Source organism: Heliangelus exortis, chromosome 7, assembly GCF_036169615.1.
Source record: "Heliangelus exortis chromosome 7, bHelExo1.hap1, whole genome shotgun sequence".
NCBI lineage: Eukaryota > Metazoa > Chordata > Aves > Apodiformes > Trochilidae > Heliangelus > Heliangelus exortis.
In genome coordinates, this window is record NC_092428.1 from 34,047,869 (window position 1) to 34,069,440 (window position 21,572).

At 41.9% G+C, this 21,572-nt stretch overlaps 1 protein-coding gene across 1 annotated transcript; it reads left to right on the forward strand.

Moving 5' to 3' along the window:
- Positions 1 to 1,433: 1,433 nt before the first annotated feature.
- GLRX3 (glutaredoxin 3) lies at positions 1,434 to 20,945 on the forward strand. Its single transcript, XM_071749709.1, has 11 exons — positions 1,434 to 1,567; positions 5,640 to 5,748; positions 8,653 to 8,727; positions 9,333 to 9,534; positions 13,261 to 13,433; positions 13,528 to 13,589; positions 15,743 to 15,800; positions 17,551 to 17,603; positions 18,280 to 18,319; positions 19,171 to 19,263; positions 20,668 to 20,945. The coding sequence occupies exons 1-11, from the start codon at positions 1,494 to 1,496 to the stop codon at positions 20,716 to 20,718; spliced, it is 990 nt and encodes a 329-aa protein (XP_071605810.1). The 5' UTR covers positions 1,434 to 1,493; the 3' UTR covers positions 20,719 to 20,945.
- Positions 20,946 to 21,572: the final 627 nt, after the last annotated feature.

A 21,572-nucleotide genomic window follows, 5' to 3' on the forward strand; every position in this document is an offset into this window, starting at 1 on the left:
CACTTTCTGCTCTGCTGGATCAAACTGCTTTGCAGGAGGGTATACTTACTGTCAAGCTATCCCTGGCATTCATTCCTTCTAAAGCTTATTCTTCACCAGGGATCCACTTGTACTTACAGTATGTGCTCTGTCACATTCCTTGAGCCTGAGGGTGTATCACACAAAAATAATCTACAGGCTCTTTTTTTCTTTAATGTAGAATTTGGCACACCTGATAGAAAAATAACCCTAAATCTAGGTAATCCAGTTTGCAGCACATCTGATGCATAAGTCATTTCAGGGCTTGAACCCGACCCAAGTCCATTCACATGAAATCAGACTCATTTAATTATTTCAGAGCCACCTCTTCCAGTTCCACCCCCAGACCCTGTTTATGAGTCTTGCCAGCACTGCAGACTGACTTCCCATTCCAGATTCCTGTGTTTGGACCAGGATGCACTGTAAGAAACTGGCATTTTGTGGCACATCCATCTAGATGTGTCAGCATGTGGCAGGGGGTCCGGTTGTGCAGGTGCAAACTTTGCAAACAGCAGCTGTGCTGGGAAAGCCTCCTCTGACATGGAAACCAGGGAGTTCAGAGGTACCTCTGGGTGAGTACAGCTCTCCACCTCCACGGGTGTTATTCTGAAGAAGCAGCAGCTGAGCTTTGTCGAGAGGTGATGAGGGGTATGAAAGCTCACTTCAGGAAGTTGTGAAGAATAATCATGTAAATCCACACGGATGATTCTGTGAGGTGATTAATTTCTTGTGATGTGAAGACTTCGTGGCCTGAAGTAGAAATGCAAATGGTGGAGTCTTTAGGAGCTCAGTAACAAAGCAGAGGAAGTAACATTTGCAAACCTTTCCAAGACACTGTGGGAATTAAGAGGCCAGAAACAGAAGACATGCAGATCTTCTGCAGGGGACACCTGACCCAAGAAAAACCTCTCCAGCAAAGATATGGAGATTTACTTTGGTTGTCTGAGGCAGCTTGTTGCTATCCACAGACTATCAACTGGGTAAGCTTTTTCATTTTACTTAAAAATACACCCCAGACACATAAAAATGGGTCTATTTTATATAAACGAGGACTGCTTTTCCTCACCCATAAAAGATCATAATGAATCAGCCAGTTCACGGTTTTGTTTTTGGCTGCTGTTTCCAGGAACATAACCGAGCCCGCGCAGGAAACACCTCAGCACCCAAACCCCTGCTCTGCCGCACACAGGAGCGCCCAATTCACGTTCATATTCAGGGATCCACCTCCCTCCCGAGGACGGCAGGCGGGGAAGCGGCATCCACAAACCCCACCCTACAAACCCCTTTCCTTTCCCGGGGCTCCGTATCAATTTAAACGCAATAACCCCGAGGAGCGGAGCTCCCGCCTCCGCCTCCCCTATCCCCAACGTGGCCGCCGCCTCCCTCACCGGCGCCTGCGCGGGCGGGACACGCATGCGCGGTGCCTGAGGTGAGGCGGCGGCTCCTCCCTCCCGCTCCTTCCCCGCAGCGCGGCCATGGCGGAGGGGGCGGTGGCGGAGGCCGCGTCCGCAGAGGAGTTCCAGCGGCTCCTGCAGCAGCGGAACGACGGGTGAGGCGGGGAGACGGCGGGGTGAGGGTGGGGAGGAGCGGGACGCGGCCTCCCGGGCGCCGAGGGAGCTGGGCTGCCGCTGGCAGTGCCTGGCAGGGTCGTGTCGGGTCTGACAGAACGGGCGGGGCGATGAGGAAAGGGCGCGGGGGGTGCGGGGCGGTCGCTCCGCGCGTTGTGAGGGAGCAGCGCGGTGCTGAGAGGGGGGAAAACAGGTCCGGTACTGCCGCGGGCAGCCTGAAGGGAAAGGGAACCGAACCCAGGTTCTGGGCTGGCATCCGGGCCTTGTGTGCTGAGCGCTCCTTCCCTCAGGCTCTGGGCCGGGGGCTGCGGGACCTGCTGCGTCGTGTGTGTGTGTGGAATTGAAACTGAATTTGTGTGCAGCAGAAGATTTGTTGTTATTTTTTTTCTTTCTTGAGCCATAAGTGGTCAGCAAAGCCAAGGAGTTTATTCCTGCAGCATCACGTTGCTCATTGAGAAGAAATACAGAAGTAAAGCCTTCATCCCTCATGCAGCAGGGCGGGTTTCTCCTTAAGCTGTTTATTTGTTTTATTTTTGCTCTAACAAAGATTAATTGGCCTCTTTCTATGGGTACCCCTCAGGATGGGCCCCTGGTTCTCTGTAGCCCCTGGGGCTGCTATTGGAGGCCTTGGGGAAACTGCAAGGTTTTGGGAGGTTTGAGGAAAAACTGCAAGGTTTTTTCCCTCCTTTGTCAGGAACAAATTGCAATAATTAATTCAGCAGTTACAAAAAGACAGGTTTGGCAGCGAGCTTTTCTGGTTTGTTTTGCTGAATGAAAGGTGGAGTACTCAGTATTCTTTTAATCCATTGGCTGAGTGTGCATTTTCCTGGGGCTCAAACCAAGGTGCTGTGTCACAACCATCTCCACATCAGCAAGTGGCCTTTGAGTGAATCAGGAGAGAAAACAGATTAAACGAGTGATTTAAAAAGGATGGTGGAACTGCTGCCATAACATTCTGAAAGGAAACGGTGATAAGTGTTGATGGGAAGAAGAGACTGGATTCTTTGGAACTTGCTGCATGACTTCCATTTTTTCTTTCTGGAGTTATTCTGCAACTGAATTGCTGTGTGGGGACATCCCAGAGGAGATTTTCTCTCTCATGCACATACTGAGATGAAAATGCCTTCAGGAACAAGTATTTTGAAGTTATTTTCAGTAATAATTGAAGTTCTCTTTCTTTTTGTCCACAGACCATGGTTCAGGTTTCTTTTTAATGGAAATTTTTATGTTTATTATTTTATGTTTATTATTTTGGTTCTAAGACGAGTTGGTATTAATGGTAACTCTTCAGCTGATTAAATTTGTAAATATTTGGCTTAGGGTTTGTTACTGTTGAGAAACCAAACAAACCTGTGCCTACAGAACATAACAAATCCCACATATTTTAAAAATTATTTCCTGGTTTCTGAAACGTAGTAGAACTTCAAGAACATATATTGTCTAACTTAAGATACTTAATATATTATTATATATATATTATAATATATATTATTAAGTGAATTTGAAAACTAGTGGTGTAAAAGTAGTTGTAAACATTCACTTAATAAAGTGGGGAAATGAGAATCTTCAAAGGTGTATTTTTCTCTTGAAAGATAAAGCTTAAAGCAAAAAAAAATGCATCGAATTTTTAAGGCCAGACCTCATGCTGTTTTCCTGCCTTTTTCCCCCCTCCCAAAAGTAATAGAATTATCCCTTATCAGCTGCAACTGCCAGCACTTTTATTTTGACAGTTTGTGGGAGCTCTTGTTTCAGAAAATTAAGTTTTTCTGACATCACGTTATTAGTAAGCTTTGTGTTATGGAATATGTGAAAATTTCAGTTTGTCTTTGAAAATGTACCTAGATGTTGTGGGTGCAGAAGAATAATCAGGGTCTTGAAAATTACTGAACCACTTCTATTATTGGTCTGCAATCTATTGTTTTACTTAGAAACAAGGAGAATCATCTTACAAAGCCAAATAACTTGGGCTCCCTGTCAGAAAGATTATAAATACTTAAAAAATACTTGTGTCTGGGCCCAAAAGGAAGGTGACCTGTGGAGTACTCATTGTCTAGCTATCCCTATCAGAGAATGTCTTACTATCTTGGTTCTACAGGCAACACACTCTTTGTTTTAAAGGTATAATTTGTGAGCCTGCTTCAATAATATATATATATTTTTTTTAGACTAAACTATTGAAACAAGACTTTGTTTTTCATTTCTCCACAGCAAATGTATGAAATGTCCCGATTTTTTCCTCTACTACTGAAGTTTAAAAAAAGTTAAAAGTTTTTTCTTTTTGTGGCCCACACCTTTATTCTAAAATGTGAACTATAAATGATACAGGAAGAGAAACTTTGGGACTTGCAAAAAACTTTGCTATAATCCTCAAACATCTTTGCTGAACATAAAAAACACTGTTTTTACAATCACTCGTGCTTCATTTTGCTAACTCCCTCTTTTCTTCTGTCCTTGACATTTGGAATTTTGCTGGTTTTCAATCTTAAAGTGCTCAAATACCACGAGGGCAGTCAAATTGCCAAATTAATCTGAAAGTCAATAAATTTGTCAACCCCTCCCCCCCCCAAAAAAAAACCCAACAAACCCTCTTTGGTGTAACTGAAGACTTTTGATGCAGATAAAATGAAGAGCATTGCAGCTGTATTTGGTGAGGGCAGGCCAGGCTCTGGTGGGAGGAGGATTAAATAACCATGTGGTCATTTCTTTGCCTGCCACGAGGTGACATTTCTGTGATCAGATGTGCCCTGCTCTGCACACTGAAATAAACTGGGCTCTTCTTGGTAGTTTTGGCCTGCCACAGAGCCACCAGACTGCTTTTTTGTTCTCTGTTCTGCTTCCTTCCACTTTCTTTTAGCCATGAGAAGTGTCTTTTTGTCCTTTTTGTAGTCTGACAGGTGTCCAAATCATTTTTTTAAAGGTACAGGCATTGTGCAGTTGGAGTGGCAAATGGACACCTGCAGTCTCTGTGGTTGTAAAAGCTGTGGTAGAGCTCAGTAGATCAGAGTGTTGTGTCATAAAGCTTGATTTAAAAACAAAAAGGTATTTTTTGTTCATCCTTGATCCGTTTTTAGCAACTTTTCTGAGCTCTTATCAGTGTCAGTGTGTAATGGAAGAGGTCTCATTTTTGGTATTTCAGATGAAGGATGTGATGAGCAAGTACAGGAAAACCAGTTCTGGAGCAAAGCTTTGGGTAATTTTCTGCATCAGACCTGTGTCTGTCTTCTGAAATATTGAACTACTGCTTCTTTTTCCATTTAAAAACCCTCTGTCTGTTGTGACTGGGTATTCTTATATATATAAATGATTCCCCCCTGCCTACCTAATTACTTTCACCTCATTATTTTGTGGCAAAAACCCCTTCAGTTGCAGCATGGGGACAGCACTTCCAAGTACAGGTCCCCACTGGCTCCAGAGTCTTAATTAAAATGTGTCTGTGAGCTGACAGCTGCAGGGAGGTCGGGCAGAGCTACCTGAGCTGTCACCTGCCTCCTCCTCTGCTCTCCTCCAGGAGGTTGCATGAAGCTTTCCTCTTGGAACTGGTTTGCTGAGCAGAGAGAGGGGCTGTCAGCTTGGACAAGGAGTCCCTATCAAATCCTATTTGTAAATAAAAAGTAAATCCCTTCAGTAAGCCTTTCCTGAGGTTTAAACACTGGGGTGGGTTGTGAGCAGTGAAATCAGTTCAAAGTGTCACAGCTGTTGTGTTGTCCTTAAAAATTGGTTTGCCTTTGGGTTCCTTGCTGTTGGTGACTTGTATACAGGAGATGGCAGCCTGGAGAAGATGGCATGAACTGCTCTGAGCTCAGATCTAGTTTTGCAAGGCTGGTGCTTGCAGAAAATAAACCTGCCTTTTTCCTTACTTTCATTTTTCACTAATCTGTGAACTGCTGGTCTTAATCAGCTTTCAAATCAGAACCATAACCTTGCTCATGATGTGATGATTTAAAAAAAAAAAAAAAAGAGGCTATTCTGTTTATATTTCCACCAAAACCTTTAGAATTGTTTTGGAAAAACAAGCTCATAGATTCTAATTTTTTTTTTTTTTTTTTTTCACAGGTCCCTTGTAGTTGTCCACTTCTGGGCACCATGGGCTCCTCAGTGTGCTCAGATGAATGATGTTATAGCAGCACTAGCAAAGGAACACCTGCAGGTTAGGTTTGTGAAGGTAAGTGAGGCAGCTGAGCTTGTTTTAAACAGAGTAGAGCTGTTAATTACAAAGTAGAAGTTTTACAAAATATGGGTAAAGTTGTTCTTCAAGGTTCTTTATGGCTTCATGTTTAAGGATGCCAGTTGAACATCTGGAAGAGATGCATCAAAAAATCTTTGAGATGCAAGTTCTTCAATAGCACCTTCATTGTGTTGTGCTGTTTAAAGACAAAAAAAAGGGGGGGAAAAAGATCAGTCTCCTAAGATGTAATGAAGGTTATTTTTAATTAGCTACTCCACCTAACGAATTGGCTTATACATTTCTCTGTGGCTGCAATGTTTCAGTCCTTTAATCCTATAGGTAGCTGTATTTTTAAAGCATGATTTTTATATCCCTGGATATGAGATTAATGTGGCAACAAGGGTGTTCTGTTCAGTTCTGGAGGTTTCATTTGTTGCCATGATGTTATTGGTTAGCTAAATAGATCTCAGGACTTGGAGAGATTTTCTGTCTGATGCTGAAGATGATCAGTAATCTTCCTGAAGTTGAAAGGAAGATAAATCTAAGTATGCAACATTGTCACTCTCAGGTGACAGTGGTGCAGTGCTGGATGGTATAAGCACAAATGAGATGCTGCAGTTTTGTGAGGTTGTTGGCACAACTTACTGGGAGAACCAGTGTGGAGGGAAAAATGAATGCACTACATCACCATGCCACTTGGTTTAAAACAGATTTCTCTTGTTAATGAGACACCTCTGTGATTATGAGGGCAGGGAGTAATGGAGCAGCCAGCTGGGTGTGAGCTGTTTAGTTTGATTTCTTACAGGCTTCAGGTTCTGTGGGTTTTTAATGATTCAGTTGGTATTTCTCTCTTTAAGACAGGACAGAACTGTTTTAATGGTAGTATTTATTAGTTTCAAAAGACTTAATTTTCAACATTTCAAAAATTCAAGATGTTTAAATTTTATATAGGGTTGCTATAGCTCTTAGTAGGCTCAAGGAAGCTTGAAAACTCTGTTCTCTTTATTGTTATAAACATGAATGGATTTATAGCCCTTATTTTTCAGCTGTGATTTAATTTCTAGTAACAAGGTTCTGAACTGATCAAGTGTTGCAGAATTAGGATAATGGCACCTCCTTTTCCTCAGCCCCTCCCCTTGATGATTTTACCTTTGTTTAGAGGCAAAAAGCTACTGTTCTCCACGAGGAATGTGTTTGATTTTTTTTTTTTTTTTTTTTTTTTAAGTTCTTTGTGGGATTTTGGTCTGTATTTCAGGATAGCCAGTCCCCCTGTTAATTGACAAGAACCATGGCTACAGGTGACCAGGACTGGTTACTGCCTTGTAAATCATGAGCAGTCATATTCTAGAGTAGAGCTATGGAATAATGAAATGAACTGCAAAACTGTCAATAAATATTGAAATCTTTCTAAATGCAGTTTCTCATTTGAGTGGTTGCATAGCCTAACTCTTAGGAGTTAGCTTGGGTAAAAGAAAGTGACTGTATCCAGAAGGAGTTGGAAACAATGTTTTGGGTAGTTCGTACCCATATGAGCAAGTTACTGACCATGAAATTAAATTTGCTCTGAATGTGTGAACCTCACCAGAGTGGAACCAGAGTAAGTAGGAAATTTTGCTGGAGAAGAAAAGTATTATTATAGGTAGAAGTCATTTAGGAGTTTGCCACACAGAGGAGAATAGGTAATTGGGATCTATTTCCAGCTTTCATTTCATAGCTTTAGCTTCTCAGTTGATCCTGCTGGTGCATTGATTTGCAGGAGGAGGGGTGAAGCCTGGTTTAGGTTTGCTCTACTGAGTTGCATCTGTATTTAGTGAGTTCACTAAGAGCCTGCACAGCTGGAGCAAAGCAAAAAAGAAAAATGCTGTAGTACTGAACTGTTCAGAGCCTCACTACACTTGGGGTGGTACTGAGGCCAGTCATGGTATTTTCTCAAATGCCTAAGACTGGAGAGGGCTGAGCAGGAGCTTGTACTGTTAGGTAGCTCTCTTGGTGCTTGTTATTCACTCAGTGGTTTGTGGAATAAGAATTTGGAAGACTTCTCCTGCTGTACACAGAATTGCAGGTTTCTGTTTGAAACATTTTGATCTATCACCGCTTTCTTAATCCTTAGCTCTGCAGGTCTTTCAGAGTTAGTGTCTTAAAACTCCTTGTACTATACCTTGTCATTCAAGTAAGCATTTGGCCTACACTCAGCAAATCACAGATTTGAGATAATTAAAGCATGTCTTTTCTTGGCAAATTACTGCATTGTATAATTTGCAGGCACACAATTGAATGTTGGATAAAATTAGAACCAATAATCTCAACGAGGTTGCCACTCGATACTCAGTAGCCTTGCAGGAGTTAAAAATAGAATTTACTAGACATCAATAGCTTATTGAAGAAACACTCCTTTTTTTCTATATAATTTGCAGAAGGCTGCAAATGTCAGTCATGATGTACTGCCCCTTGAAATTAGTCAATAGAGCAAACAGTAAGAATCGCTGTGGGCAGAAAATAAGCACTGTAATCATGACATAACTGGGGTCAATGATTTATGGATTTCAATATAGTAGTAGCTGCATATGATTGAAAATTTACTAGGTCACTAGTGCACCAAAAATTTTATTCGCAGCCTCCAGGCATCTTTTGAAATGTGCAACAAAATAAAAACCTCTGAACCTGTTTTGACACAGTGTAGACTCACTGGACTACAAGCCAAACCAGTGAGTCTCATTTAAATGCAAATGTGTCACAAATTTCTGCATCAAATCCTTTTTAAATGTATAAAATGTCTATAAGAACATTCTGGACAGGATTGACACCCACAGTCAAACTTTAAAGAAGATTATGGAAGTAATATTTTTTCTGGGTTTTTTTTTTTTTTTTTTTTTTTTTGGTTTGTTTCTTTTTTTTTTTTAGCTGGAAGCTGAAGCTTTGCCTGAAGTCTCTGAAAAATACGAAATTACTTCTGTTCCAACATTCTTATTCTTTAAGGTAAGAGAGTATGGGTTTAAGAGAAAATGAATTCCATGTGGGCTCTTAATATACATGCTTTTTTAATACTGCTGCCAAAAGAGCAGAACCTTCAGAACTTTCTCAGTGAAGAGGTTTATGTATCTGATTTAAGTCTATCCAGTGAAATTTAATAAAGAAGATGGAAATTATTCTTATACTTTAAATGCAGTACTTCAGAGGTTCCTAATTTCTTTGTGATTCTTACATGTTTTTTCTTTATTTGTTATAACTTGCACTGGATCAAAAATTTCAGTAGCGTTTCCTCATCTAACTTCTACAACATGGCAAAACCCCAAGTAAATAATCTCTTGGTAGAAATGATAGGTGGTCTTGGGTCATGTTTGCCCATGATGATAAAATTAAAAATATTTTCTGTAATAGATTCCTCTAGTAGCAGATTTTCTGGCATTGAGTAGGCAGCCAGCAGAACTCTGAATCTTGGCACTAAAGCCTGGCCAGGAGATCAATCCACCAATCCACCCCGTGTCTGAAAATCCATACTTTATACGGTGGTGTTTAGCTTTATTACGGTACAAATTCTGAATTTAATCCTTTAACACGAGCCTTTGCTTTGGTTTCCTTAGAATTCTCAGAAAATCGACAGATTAGATGGTGCCCACGCCCCAGAGCTGACCAAAAAGGTGCAGCGCCACGGGTCCGGCAGCTCGGTGCCTGCTGTCCCCAGCGGCGGTGCCAAGGAAGACCTGAACGTGAGGCTCAGGAAGCTCATCACTGCTGCCCCCTGCATGCTCTTCATGAAAGGCTCTCCAAAAGAACCTCGCTGTGGTAAGGATGAGCTGGAGTTGGTGTTCAACGGGGCAGCACTTGCCTTGAGATAGTTGTGGAATTTCCTCGGGTTTGGGGAGATGCAGCCCAGCAGCATCTTGCACACCCGGGAGCTTGAGGGCAAATATTGTCCTGTTGCTTGTGTGCAGCTGCAGCACTGCTGTTGCCTTGTGTGCAGCTGCAGCACTGCTGTTGCCTTGTGTGCAGCTGCAGCACTGCTGTTGCCTTGTGTGCAGCTGCAGCACTGCTGTTGCCTTGTGTGCAGCTGCAGCACTGCTGTTGCCTTGTGTGCAGCTGCAGCACTGCTGTTGCCTTGTGTGCAGCTGCACAGCTGCTGTTGCCTTGTGTGCAGCTGCACAGCTGCTGTTGCCTTGTGTGCAGCTGCACAGTTGCTGTTGCCTTGTGTGCAGCTGCAGCACTGCTGCTGCCTTGTGTGCAGCTGCAGCACTGCTGTTGCCTTGTGTGCAGCTGCACAGCTGCTGTTGCCTTGTGTGCAGCTGCACAGCTGCTGTTGCCTTGTGTGCAGCTGCACAGCTGCTGTTGCCTTGTGTGCAGCTGCACAGCTGCTGTTGCCTTGTGTGCAGCTGCACAGCTGCTGTTGCCTTAGTGAAATTCTGGAAATGGAATCACAGAGGTGGTAGGGGGCTTTCTAAAGAATATGTGATGGGCAGTGCTGACACTGAGCGAGGAGGCTTTTTCTGTGGTAGCTCAGTGTTTACTCATGATGTAATTTGTGCATCAGGGTACAGACATTGACAATGTCAAATAGTCTGAAGAGGAAGGTTCAGTTCAAGAAGTAACAAGAATAGAATAGTATCTGGGATGACTGTTGCCATTTGGAAAAAAAAAACAAGACTATCCTAGCTGGTCAAATTGAAAGACCAGTAGTGTGTGTTTCTGCTGCAGTGGAAATCCTTTTATCCTTTTTTGTTTGTTGTGTTTTAAACCTAGGGCTCTTAACCCTTGCTCACTGTTCTGAGCGCTTGGTTACTCGCTAACTTGAAGTGCTCCTCTGCATGGAAAGCACATGAGCAGGTGTTAAAACCCCAAATTTTCAGTCCCATGAAGCTGCAGTGCAGAACTAGTTTTGTAGGGTCTTCTGTGGTGGGCTGCAAGAGGTTAACAGCAGAGCCACACTGATGTAGGCTGGGGACTGCCTGACCCAGCAGTACTCTTGGCAGCTCTTGGTTATGCTCTCTCTTGTTCTCTGGGCTCTGGGGGCTCTGTTTTGGCAACCAGCACTTTCCATGTCATCTCTTTGGAGTGTAATCCTTGCCTGCCTTTGAAGTTTATCTTTAAAGGAGCCGGGCTTGTTTAAAGGTGAAGATATTTTTGTATTGTATCTGTTCTGACACAAATAACAGACTTGCACTCCAGTCTCCAGTGCAGCTGGCAAGTAGAGGGAACCCTATCCAGCAGTGTATTTTGGGGTCTTTTTGTAGTTCCTGATTTCAGTGGAAAAGCCAGCTCAGTGTAAAGGAAGGCTGGTGCCCTGGGCTCTGGGTGCCTGGCAGTGTGTGTGGTTGCTACCCAGGCTGTGTTACTTCAGAGGATTCATTTGGGCTGTGGAGGTGTTTGTTGGTTTGCCTCATCAATTCTGTCATTGATTTTATTGGTGCAGAATCTGGAGTGGCATTTGTGATCATCCAGATAACTGCTTAAAGCGTGTGGTTAGCAGTTGAATTATTCCCTGTAATGCATGTGTGGCGTTTCTTCAGAAATGTGACCTAAATCTTTTGTTATGAAAGTAAAGCTGTTCTGGCATTTTATCCCTCAGCATAACACTTCCAGACTGCTACCATAACCCTTCAAAATGAAACACAACCAATCAATCTTTCTGGTTTGCATGCAGTTGCCTACAGCTAAAATAAAGCTTCCCCCCCCAGTTCCTTACAGTAGAAATGAGTTAATATATTGGCTATGGAGTAACCATCAGCAATCAGCCTTTAGCTGTTTACTAATGAACTCCCAGATGTATGAAAAATTTGAGATTCTGTGTTTTACTTCAGGCTGTACATGAACTTAACACTTCAGTTGTAGAAAGAAAAGCAACTTAAGATGCCATACGTATAAATACTGCTACTTCATATCTCAATAAATTGCAGATCATGAAAACTGCAGTAAAAATCCATATTTCAGAAACTAATAGGTGGTCTTGCAAGCTGAAATCAAAGGTTATTCTTCTATGGCACTTGGGCTCTTTTTTCCCATTTAAATCTTTTTTATTTTTCCTTTATTAAGGCCTTTAAGCATTGTCTCCTTTTTTAATCATTTATTAGAGGTTTTCATTTATCTGTACAGCAGTTGTTGGAATTCTTTGAGGGAAATGGAAGGATTGCAAGGATTGCAGTAGAATGAGTTGGCAAAGATGTAAAACAGGCATTATCATCACGTTGATTTATGGACAAATTATCATGGATTCTTTTTGCAAACCATATGATGGGATTGCTGAGGAGGCTTTTATTTTCTTCAGAGGGATGTGCATGAAAGCAAGAGTGGCAGGAGCTGGAATACTTGATAATATCAGTCTGAGGTTTCCTTCCTTTCAGGTTGCTCTCTAAGGAATGGACTTGTTGATGTGAAGGGTACAGCCCAATTGGGTGTGGTGTGTGTGTTCTGTTCTTTTAGTTTGTTTTCTTTTTAAAAGAACATAAACTGTTTTTTAAAACATTAACCTCTACAGAAACTCTTCAAAAGCAATCTTTTGCTTTAATGAGTGGTGAATTGAAAATAGAATAGATAGAAGGAGCATTGTTTGGAAGTTGAATTTTGTGGGGGGTTCACTCTGGTGTGATATCTAGGTGATTATAGACTGAAAATTCTGAAATGTTAACATCTAACATTCTACAAATTAAGTGATGATTTTCTGAATAAAAAGATGCTTGGCTACAGGGAGGAGAAGCTTTTCTTCTAAGATTGGCCACATAATAAATTTGGCTGATTACATCATGATATTTAGTGCTTAACATCCTGGTGGGACAGAGTTGTCAGAACAGGACATCATGAAGATCTGTCATAAAGGAAAATAAAACATGGTGTGAAAGTGTCACAGGGGCAGCAAAACAGTATTAAGTACTCATGTGAACATCAAGGGTTTAAAAAAATAAAAAGAAATCTGCCTTTTACCATGGAGTGGGAAAGGCCATGCTTTGAAAACAAGAATGGTAGAAACCATAAAACCCAAGTTTCTAAGTTAAACCAGTGACACAGCAGTGGGTTTAAATCCTGGTTCCCACATTGGGTGTCAGCCTCTGTTTTAGCTGGTGTAGAAGTTCCCAAGTAGGAGTGTGAAGAAGTGGGCAAGCAGAGTAACTGATGTGCAGTTGGAGAAGTGAAAAGAAGGCTGCTGAAGGTGCTGCTGTGGTCATGGAGCTTTTCTTCTTTATGAATGCTGAATGAAAAAGCTGGAAAAAACAGAATAAGGGATGCATTTGACTTTGCTTTAATTGTGAGATGGAATAAAAGAAACACTTACATGTAGGTTACTCACTGTGTAGCTCTCTAAACCTGGCTTACCAAGCTGTCTATGCACTTGTAATCCCATAGTAAATGTTTTTTGTCCCTTTATTATATTTGAGGATATTGACAGAGCAAATAATAACACACCAGAGCTGTATTGAACTTGCCATCTAGAAGAACTGCATTTTTTGAAGCGAGTGAGGTTTAGCACAGACATGGGGATGCTTTGTTTAAAATGATGTGTAATTCCTCTCTTTGTGTCTGCAGGTTTCAGCAAGCAAATGGTGGAGATCCTGAACAAACATGGTGTTTCATTTAGCAGTTTTGATATTTTCTCTGATGAAGAAGTTCGTCAGGGGCTGAAAACATACTCTAACTGGCCAACCTACCCACAGCTCTACGTAGCTGGAGAGCTGATAGGTGGACTTGATATTGTCAAGGTTAGAAACTGAGGAACTCTTAACCTTGTTAGTTGTCACAGACATGTTTTTCATGCTTTTTGTGTCTGATTTGTCTTCTCCTCAATCCCCCTAGGAGCTAGAGGCATCTGGAGAACTGGACACAATCTGTCCCAAGGCACAGAAGTTGGAGGACAGGTGAGGTGTATTATGTCCTTATGTTAAGGGTGTTTGCTTCTCAGGTTTCCTGTATGCTCATGTGTACAGGACAAAACCTCCTGTATAAATTCCTGTTCTTGGACTTTATCAGAAGTATGTCAAGATTTTCTTTCATTACAGAAATCCTGCAGTTGTTTAATATGTTCTGTTTTCTTTACAGTAAACATAATTTCATATAAAGCTATTCTGCTATGTATGCATGAAGCTCTACTGTTCCAGTAGGCTCTACTTAGCATTGTTCTAGTTTGTTAATATTTAATTACAGCAGAAATACATAGATTCCTTCTTGTCTGTCTTTTAAGAATTTATTATTTAAAGATAACTGGAAAAACAATCTTTTAAACATTAGTGATTTCTGTTGGCTCTACTTGGGGTAGACTTGATAACTGATGTCACTGGAGAAAACATCTAGGTTTGTCTCCTCATTTTTCTAGGTTACTCATGTGCTTCAGTTCTGTTTTTCACTTTGGCAGGATGAATTCATGCTGCAGCAATGGGAAGTGTGTTGCTTCCTGAACCAGATGTAACATCTAGAATCCAGTTTGTCCTCCTTTAACCTTCCCATGTGAAGATTTGCTCTTGTTTGAAATTCTGATGTGCCCCAGGCAGTCAAACTCCAGATACCTGACAACTCATTCTGTTTGAGGAGTTGCTGGTAGATGTGGGGTTTTTTCTAGTTTTTATGTGAATAGTGCCATTAAGAGATGTGAAGGGGGGCTGGTGTTCCAAGGAAGGTGGCCTGTACCTAGGAGGCAAATGTGTTAGCATAGATTCCCTCTTGGCAGTGGTTAGAGCAGTTTTACAGCACTCTAGGGGTGATTGGCTCTGGTTCTTTAGCCCTCTCAACACAGTGGAGAAATAATATAATGCAAACTATTTGGATATGGTAATAATCTATATTTTCACAGTTGTGTGTTTATTAATTTCCTTTTAATTTGCTCTGTGGCTGAGGTTTACCTTCTGCTAGGGTAATTTGTAAATTGTTTCACCAAGGCCACACACACACAAAAAAAAATCACTGCCCTTTGCATTTGGAGATTAAATTATGGGTAAAGATGAAATTGTCTTGACATGGCCTTTTAAAGCCTTATTTTAGAAAGCTTTCTCCAGTCTCTTCCTTTTTGGAAACTTGCACAAGCTGAAACTTTATTGAATTTATACATAGATTTTGCTTTGCTTCATCCTTTTGAGGAAAGAAGGTAATTTGAAAAGTGATTCTATTTAATGCTAAATTATGTTCCTTGCTCAGTGTTTGATCTCTTCCCATCAATTAACTGCATCTTGAAAATGGACTCTGGAAGTCAGCTTAGTTTCACAAAACAGATCTGGCAGCCTGAGAACCAGCTCAGGTTACTGTAGCTCACCCTTGCTGTAGCCATTAGTTTTGCTCTTGCTTTTTAAATCTGGAGACCACTTGGTTGGAAAAAATGTTGTGAAGTTTCTATATGCAGAGGTGCATGGAACAGAATCTTGATTCTTTTGCAAAGATCTGAGCTCTCCAGACTTTTTGCATCGTGCAGGTCAAGCCAAATGCCATCCCCTGCTTTGCTTTTTGCAGATGATAGTTTGCCCTTAGCAAGAAACCTGTTGGACAGGAATCTTTGCTGATTTTTTCCATCATTTGTCACAGAAAGCCTTTCCTGAAAGGAAGGGAGAGTGTCTGAGGGTTTTGGAGGTGTAGACCAAAAGTGGCCAGGGCAGAGCAGATCTATTCCTGGATGTCAGTAGTGGTGAGTCCATAGATCTTAGGCCTGATGGACAACAGGGGTGGCTCTGTGTCTGCAAGAGACATCCTCACTTGGAGGATCAGAAATATGAGAGAGCAGAATGTCACTAAATACAGACATTGCATTTAAAACACTCCATCTTGGTTTCTCAGACTTACTGCTGCTTGATACTCAGAGGCTAATCTAGAGTAAAGTGTTGCTCTGAAAGCAACAGGATGGTACAAATTCGTTCACTGGAGTCACTGTAAGCAATTAAATGAATAGAATTGCTTGTAATAATGCTTTAAATGCATTTGGGAAAGCTGTAATTTGCTATGTTTCCACTTTTTGCATTTGTTTCCCTGTTGAAACAAACCTTGGGATAGTGACCAAGCTGTTTTATGTTCTTTTTCATGCCTTCTGCAGGCTTAAAGGCTTGATAAACAAAGCTCCTGTGATGCTCTTTATGAAGGGAAGCAAAGAGGTAAGATTATGTGGCAGAATAGATGAAATTTAAGCTATTTTAAAAAATAGGACAGTTACCTTCTTTTCCTTGCTTAATGTAAATCAGTGGTGCTGGGAAGTTATTATTTATCTTTTTATTTGGTAATAAGCTATAAGCTGCCTAGTCCCTGTTTTACCTGGTGGAAACACACTGCTAAAATGCTGATAGCTGTGTTAGAGTGAAACCCAGGCCCCTGCTGCCTGCAGTCAGCTCTGTTCATTGACTGCAGCTCAGGGATGGATGGAAGAACTGTGCATGTCCTTTTGGTCCCAGTTATTGATTGTCTGTGCAGATAATGGATTTTCTTCTGATGTTCTGAGTGCTTGCCCCAGTGCCTGTCCTACTTGAGGCATGCACTTTGTTGCCCAAACTTTTCTGAATGCATGTTTCTTGAAATTTCCCTCTGCTGACATAATTGGATTGGCTGTCCTGTCCTTTTCAATTTTTCTGACTTTATTGTGCTTTTACAACTGCATTTTAAAAAAAGCTGCTTGCAGTTTTTGAGGCTGAAGTGTAATGCCACATACCACAAATGACCCTGCCTTTTCCTCACATGCATGGAATGGGCTGTGCCTGGTGTCTCTTAAGCTGCACTTAATTATCCTCCTCACTGAAATAAAGATAGTGAAGGCAGACAACTGCTCACAGGATTAAAATAATAACAAATGACTGTAAACCAGAAGGTCAGTCTATTGTTTTGTGTGGCATGCTCAAACAGAGTCATCAGGGGATAAATTGTTCCCTTTCAAACAGCAGGACACTGCAATTCTTCCTGTCAAAATAACTTGAATGGCACCTAGCTCAGCCTTTTCATTGGGCTGGTGTATCCTAAACAACAGCTGGAGTTAGTGGCTGTATGACTTGCTTTTCTAGTTCATTTTCTCATTTGTTCCCTGATTCTTCTCTGTGTATTAACACCTGATGCTTTTGAGGGGGCAGGGGGTTGTGCTGCCAAGGCCACTGGAAGCCCCTGGATGTGCTGGCTCACTGGGACAGGGGGTGGGAGAGTGGGGCTTAGGTTTTAAAAACAGCTGCATGTCTGTCTCCTTTAAAACCCCTGTCTTGCCTGCAGAAAACAAGAGTTTGGGCAAGCTGCAGAATACATTTTGGCTCTGGTTGAGCTGTGCAGTGAAATCAGCCATAAGGATGGATGGTCTGGGTTGAAAATGCAATGTCTGAAAGATGATGAATCTTCTGTGTCCTTACACTGTCAGTTTGCAGTAGATACCTTCAATTATTAATTCCAGTTGGGAGTTACTGTACATGCAACCTATTTATCTGTTGACCCTAAGCTGCTACTCTCTCCAGAATGGAAATGAAAGGGTACATATGTCTTGGAATAAAACATCTCTCTCTCTCACAAATGCATGGAAGGCTTTTATACACATCCTACCTGCAGCTTTGCCTTTTGGCCCCAGTAGTTTTCAAGATAGGGTTTCCAAACCTGGCAAACAGATTGACCCTTTATCATTTCACACCACAAGTGAGGAAGTGCTCTGAATTCTCAGAGTTTTCATTTACTTTGTCAGACTACATAAGGGGAAATCCAGTTCTGTTTAAAGCTCAAAGAATATGAAGAAGAATAAAAAAAAGATTAGGAGTATTGCTCATTCAGCAGGGTCATCTCTGGTAATAAATTGGTAATAGCTTTAGTGTAGCTTGAGGACTTGGAGTTTTGTGGATTAAATAAAGGAGATACATGTTTTAACATGCTTGTCTTGCATTTTAGATGGCAAGATGTGGATTCAGCAAGCAAATTATAGAAATCATAAATAGTACAGGGTATGTAAGTGTTTTAATTTTTAAAATTTTTAAAATTGTATTTAATGTGGGAAGCCAGCTCTGTTTTAAAAACCACATTTTAAAATTTAAGAGCTTGGAATATATTGGTAGAAGACTTCCCCAAACATAATTTTCCTTGTTTAAGAGTATTCTAAAGTATCCTTCTGTACTACCCCATAGTGTAAATCACTACTGCACTAGTTTGATACCAAGTCAAATGTGGTGTGTGTGCTGTACTGGGCTGGTTCACCACTACCTTGTAGTGATTGTCTTGCTTGGATTGAGGAGCTTATTCCAACAGTGAATTTTTTTTTTTTTTTTTTTTTTTTTGGCTGTGATTGCTGACATGAAAGAAATCCTTCCCCTCTGATAAGCAGCTCTGCTTAGGAGCAGTCCCTCCTGATCTGTTTCCTTAATCTTGGAGCCTCTCATGTTACCTGGCCTCAGTTTTCCTCTTCAAAGCTCTTCTCTCTGTAGTGGCAGAGATCAGTATCATCTTCCTTTGAATAAACTCCTGTCCCATTTGTACTGCTGGGTAGAGGTTAAGCAGTCGTCTTGATGACCAGAGGTTAGAGTGAGCTTTTGGAGATAACTCTGTATCAAAATACACCTTGGAAATTGTTCCTTCTCACTGACCACGTGGCACTGATTTTCTTGGTTTTGTTTTGTTTCCCAGGGTTGATTATGAGACGTTTGACATACTGGAGGATGAAGAGGTAATGAAGTTTTATCCAGCACTGAGGATTTCAGTGTTACTTTTACAGAGGTTGAAGTTAACATTTAATGTTCTTTGCCTGCCATGTTCTTTGCCTGCCATGCTCTTTGCCTGCCATGTTCTTTGCCTGCCATGTTCTTTGCCTGCCATGCTCTTTGCCTGCCATGCTCTTTGCCTGCCATGCTCTTTGCCTGCCATGTTCTTTGCCTGCCATGTTCTTTGCCTGCCATGTTCTTTGCCTGCCATGTTCTTTGCCTGCCATGCTCTTTGCCTGCCATGCTCTTTGCCTGCCATGCTCTTTGCCTGCCATGCTCTTGACCTGCCATGCTCTTGACCTGCCATGCTCTTGACCTGCCATGCTCTTGACCTGCCATGCTCTTGACCTGCCATGCTCTTGACCTGCCATGTTCTTGACCTGCCATGTTCTTGACCTGCCATGTTCTTGACCTGCCATGTTCTTGACCTGCCATGTTCTTGACCTGCCATGTTCTTGACCTGCCATGTTCTTGACCTGCCATGTTCTTGACCTGCCATGTTCTTGACCTGCCATGTTCTTGACCTGCCATGTTCTTGACCTGCCATGTTCTTGACCTGCCATGTTCTTGACCTGCCATGTTCTTGACCTGCCATGTTCTTGACCTGCCATGTTCTTGACCTGCCATGTTCTTGACCTGCCATGTTCTTGACCTGCCATGTTCTTGACCTGCCATGTTCTTGACCTGCCATGTTCTTGACCTGCCATGTTCTTGACCTGCCATGTTCTTGACCTGCCATGCTCTTGACCTGCCATGCTCTTGACCTGCCATGCTCTTGACCTGCCATGCTCTTGACCTGCCATGCTCTTTTCCTTAGGTACGACAAGGATTAAAGACCTTCTCCAACTGGCCAACATATCCCCAGCTATATGTGAAGGGAGAGCTGGTCGGGGGGCTGGATATTGTTAAGGTAGGAATGGGAGAATCTTTTTGGAGATGTAAATTGTTTAAAACTGTTTTCTGCTCACAACTCACAGAAATTCCTGCAGAGTGGCCCCAGAGCTTGAATTACTTGGTTGCTTTTACTGCCACTTCTATTAGCTCAGCATACAGTTGGAAGGAGCCCTAAATCTCCAGCATTCTCATATGCTGAGATTTAGCAGTGAAATGTATTTTCTTGACAGCAGTCAGTTCCTGTTACTGTAAAGACCATTTTTACCCCGTGGGTGCATTTTTACAGGTTTCTCTTCCCTGGTTTTACTCCTGACATTGCTTTTCTCAAATAAGGTGGGCGAGACATTTTTTTCCTAGCAAGCAGTCTCGTTCCTGGAAGAAAGTAAGGTTTATTGTAGTTGTTTGAACAGACCCTGAAGCAACAAAAATAGATCTGCATCTGTTACTGTGGTTTTTGATTTTTGTAACAGAGAAGGCACAGTGTTCTAAACCCCAAATACTCCTGAGCCCATTCTTGTCTGAATGTTTTATAGCCAATTCCTCAGACATTGTAACTCCTGGGAAGATACAATCAATAAATCTCATTTAGTTCTAAAAATACTGGTATTACTTAAATTATATAGATTACTTTAATTTTATTTATTTAACAACTGTGTGGGTTATTTCAGTGATCAGTAAGTATAGTCTAGGGCATTGCAGAGATGCTGCAAAATACTTCTCTCACTGGAATTTAAATATAATTTGTCTGTTTGCATTGTTAGACTGCATTTAGTTCCCACTGACTAACTTGTGTGGGCAGATGAATGTTGTCAGTATTTTAAAATGCTTTCCATAATATGAAATAAAGTTGAGGCAGCTGCTGCTCTTGAGATGTAGGAAAAGAATATATGTTCTGCAACGTGTTATTTTAAAACCATTTCCTGGTGTTATCTGTCTCTTCAGTAAGATAACAACCTTGTAATTTGAATTCAAATCATCAAGATAATATGGCCAAGAACTGCTTATTTAGGACTCTTACAAATCTTGAATGGGCTTGTTTGTATTAATGTGTAGTAATAGCTAAATCTGTCAGTGGATTTTGTTGGAGGCATATTGGATGTTATAAAATCTGGTGTATGCCTAAAATATATTTTGAATTAGGTCTAGTGGGAGATAGACCAGGGGCTTTAACTGGAAAGGTTGCTAACAACCCCTTCATTGGCAGGAGTATCTTTTCAGTAAATAAATTTCCTCTCTTTACTAGATACAGAATTTAAATCCAACATGAGGAATGTTCATTCTCTTGGTCAAGAGGGACCTCTAGTGGGTTCCCTTCATAACCAGCAGACTGGTTTCCTTCCCTGTACACTGCCCCTGCTGAAACAGCAGCAGCATCACAAGATGTAAACCCAGAATAATTGCTGTGTTTATTTTCTTACAGGAACTGAAGGAAAGTGGTGAATTGCTGCCTATTCTGAAGGGAGAAAATTAATGGCAAAGGGCCTCCTGGGGAACTGAACCCCTTGGAACAGTTCCTTGTTTCTAGGTGACACTGGAGCAATAGACAACTTACCCCCTGAAAGCAATCAGGAGTGAACACAGGCAGCTTGTGTGCTCTCTGTATTTCACCAGACACATGCTACACGTGGAAATGTGTTTCCACTGAAGATACCATAATGTCAAGATCTTCAAATTCAATTAAAAAATAATGCTGAAGAACTCTGGGTTTGTTGCTGCAGTCCTTCTGCGTATCCATTGCTTTTAGATGTTTAAGGATGAGTAATGACCCCACTGTCCATTGCAGTACCATACAGACTGGGCAGGGGGAATGGGAGGGTTGGTGTGGGGGCTTCCCTGCCCCCCAGCTGGGATTTTGGGTGGGTTTGTGCTCTGAGGAGCTGGGGGGCTTTGGCCATGGGGGTGTGTGTGGGGGGAGAGCATCCCATGGCTGGGGAAGCTGCACAGAATGGGCTGGGAAACAATTCCAGCCAAAACCTGACTGCTGGGGAGCATGGATTGGACTCTGCTGCTGTGTGGGGAGAGCTCTGCCTTTCCTGTAGGAAAACCTGCTCCCTCTGCCTCTGGAATGGGGGGCAGTTAATGGGGAAAAGGCAAAGTTTGGCTTTGCACGGGACAGGAGAGGCTGGGGCTGTGGTGGGTGAGGTGGAGATGAGTGGGGTAAACTCACCAAGGGATGAAGTAGGCAAGGGAAGGTAAATGCTGGTGGCAGGTAGCTGGTGAATACCTCTACCTAGGAGGAGACATCCAAGGAAAAAGTGTGATTTGCACAGAAGAGGCAAGAAGGCAGTGAGGTGTCAGAGCTGCAGGGTCTGCTGGGGAGAGGTG

Coding starts and splice junctions, on each gene's coding strand:
- GLRX3 (XM_071749709.1), top strand. CDS start 1,494: ATGGCGGAGGGGGCGGTGGCGGAGGCCGCGTCCGCAGAGGAGTTCCAG. Junction 1,568..5,639: donor CTGCAGCAGCGGAACGACGG/GTGAGGCGGGGA, acceptor TTTTTTTCACAG/GTCCCTTGTAGTTGTCCACT. Junction 15,801..17,550: donor TTATGAAGGGAAGCAAAGAG/GTAAGATTATGT, acceptor CTTGCATTTTAG/ATGGCAAGATGTGGATTCAG.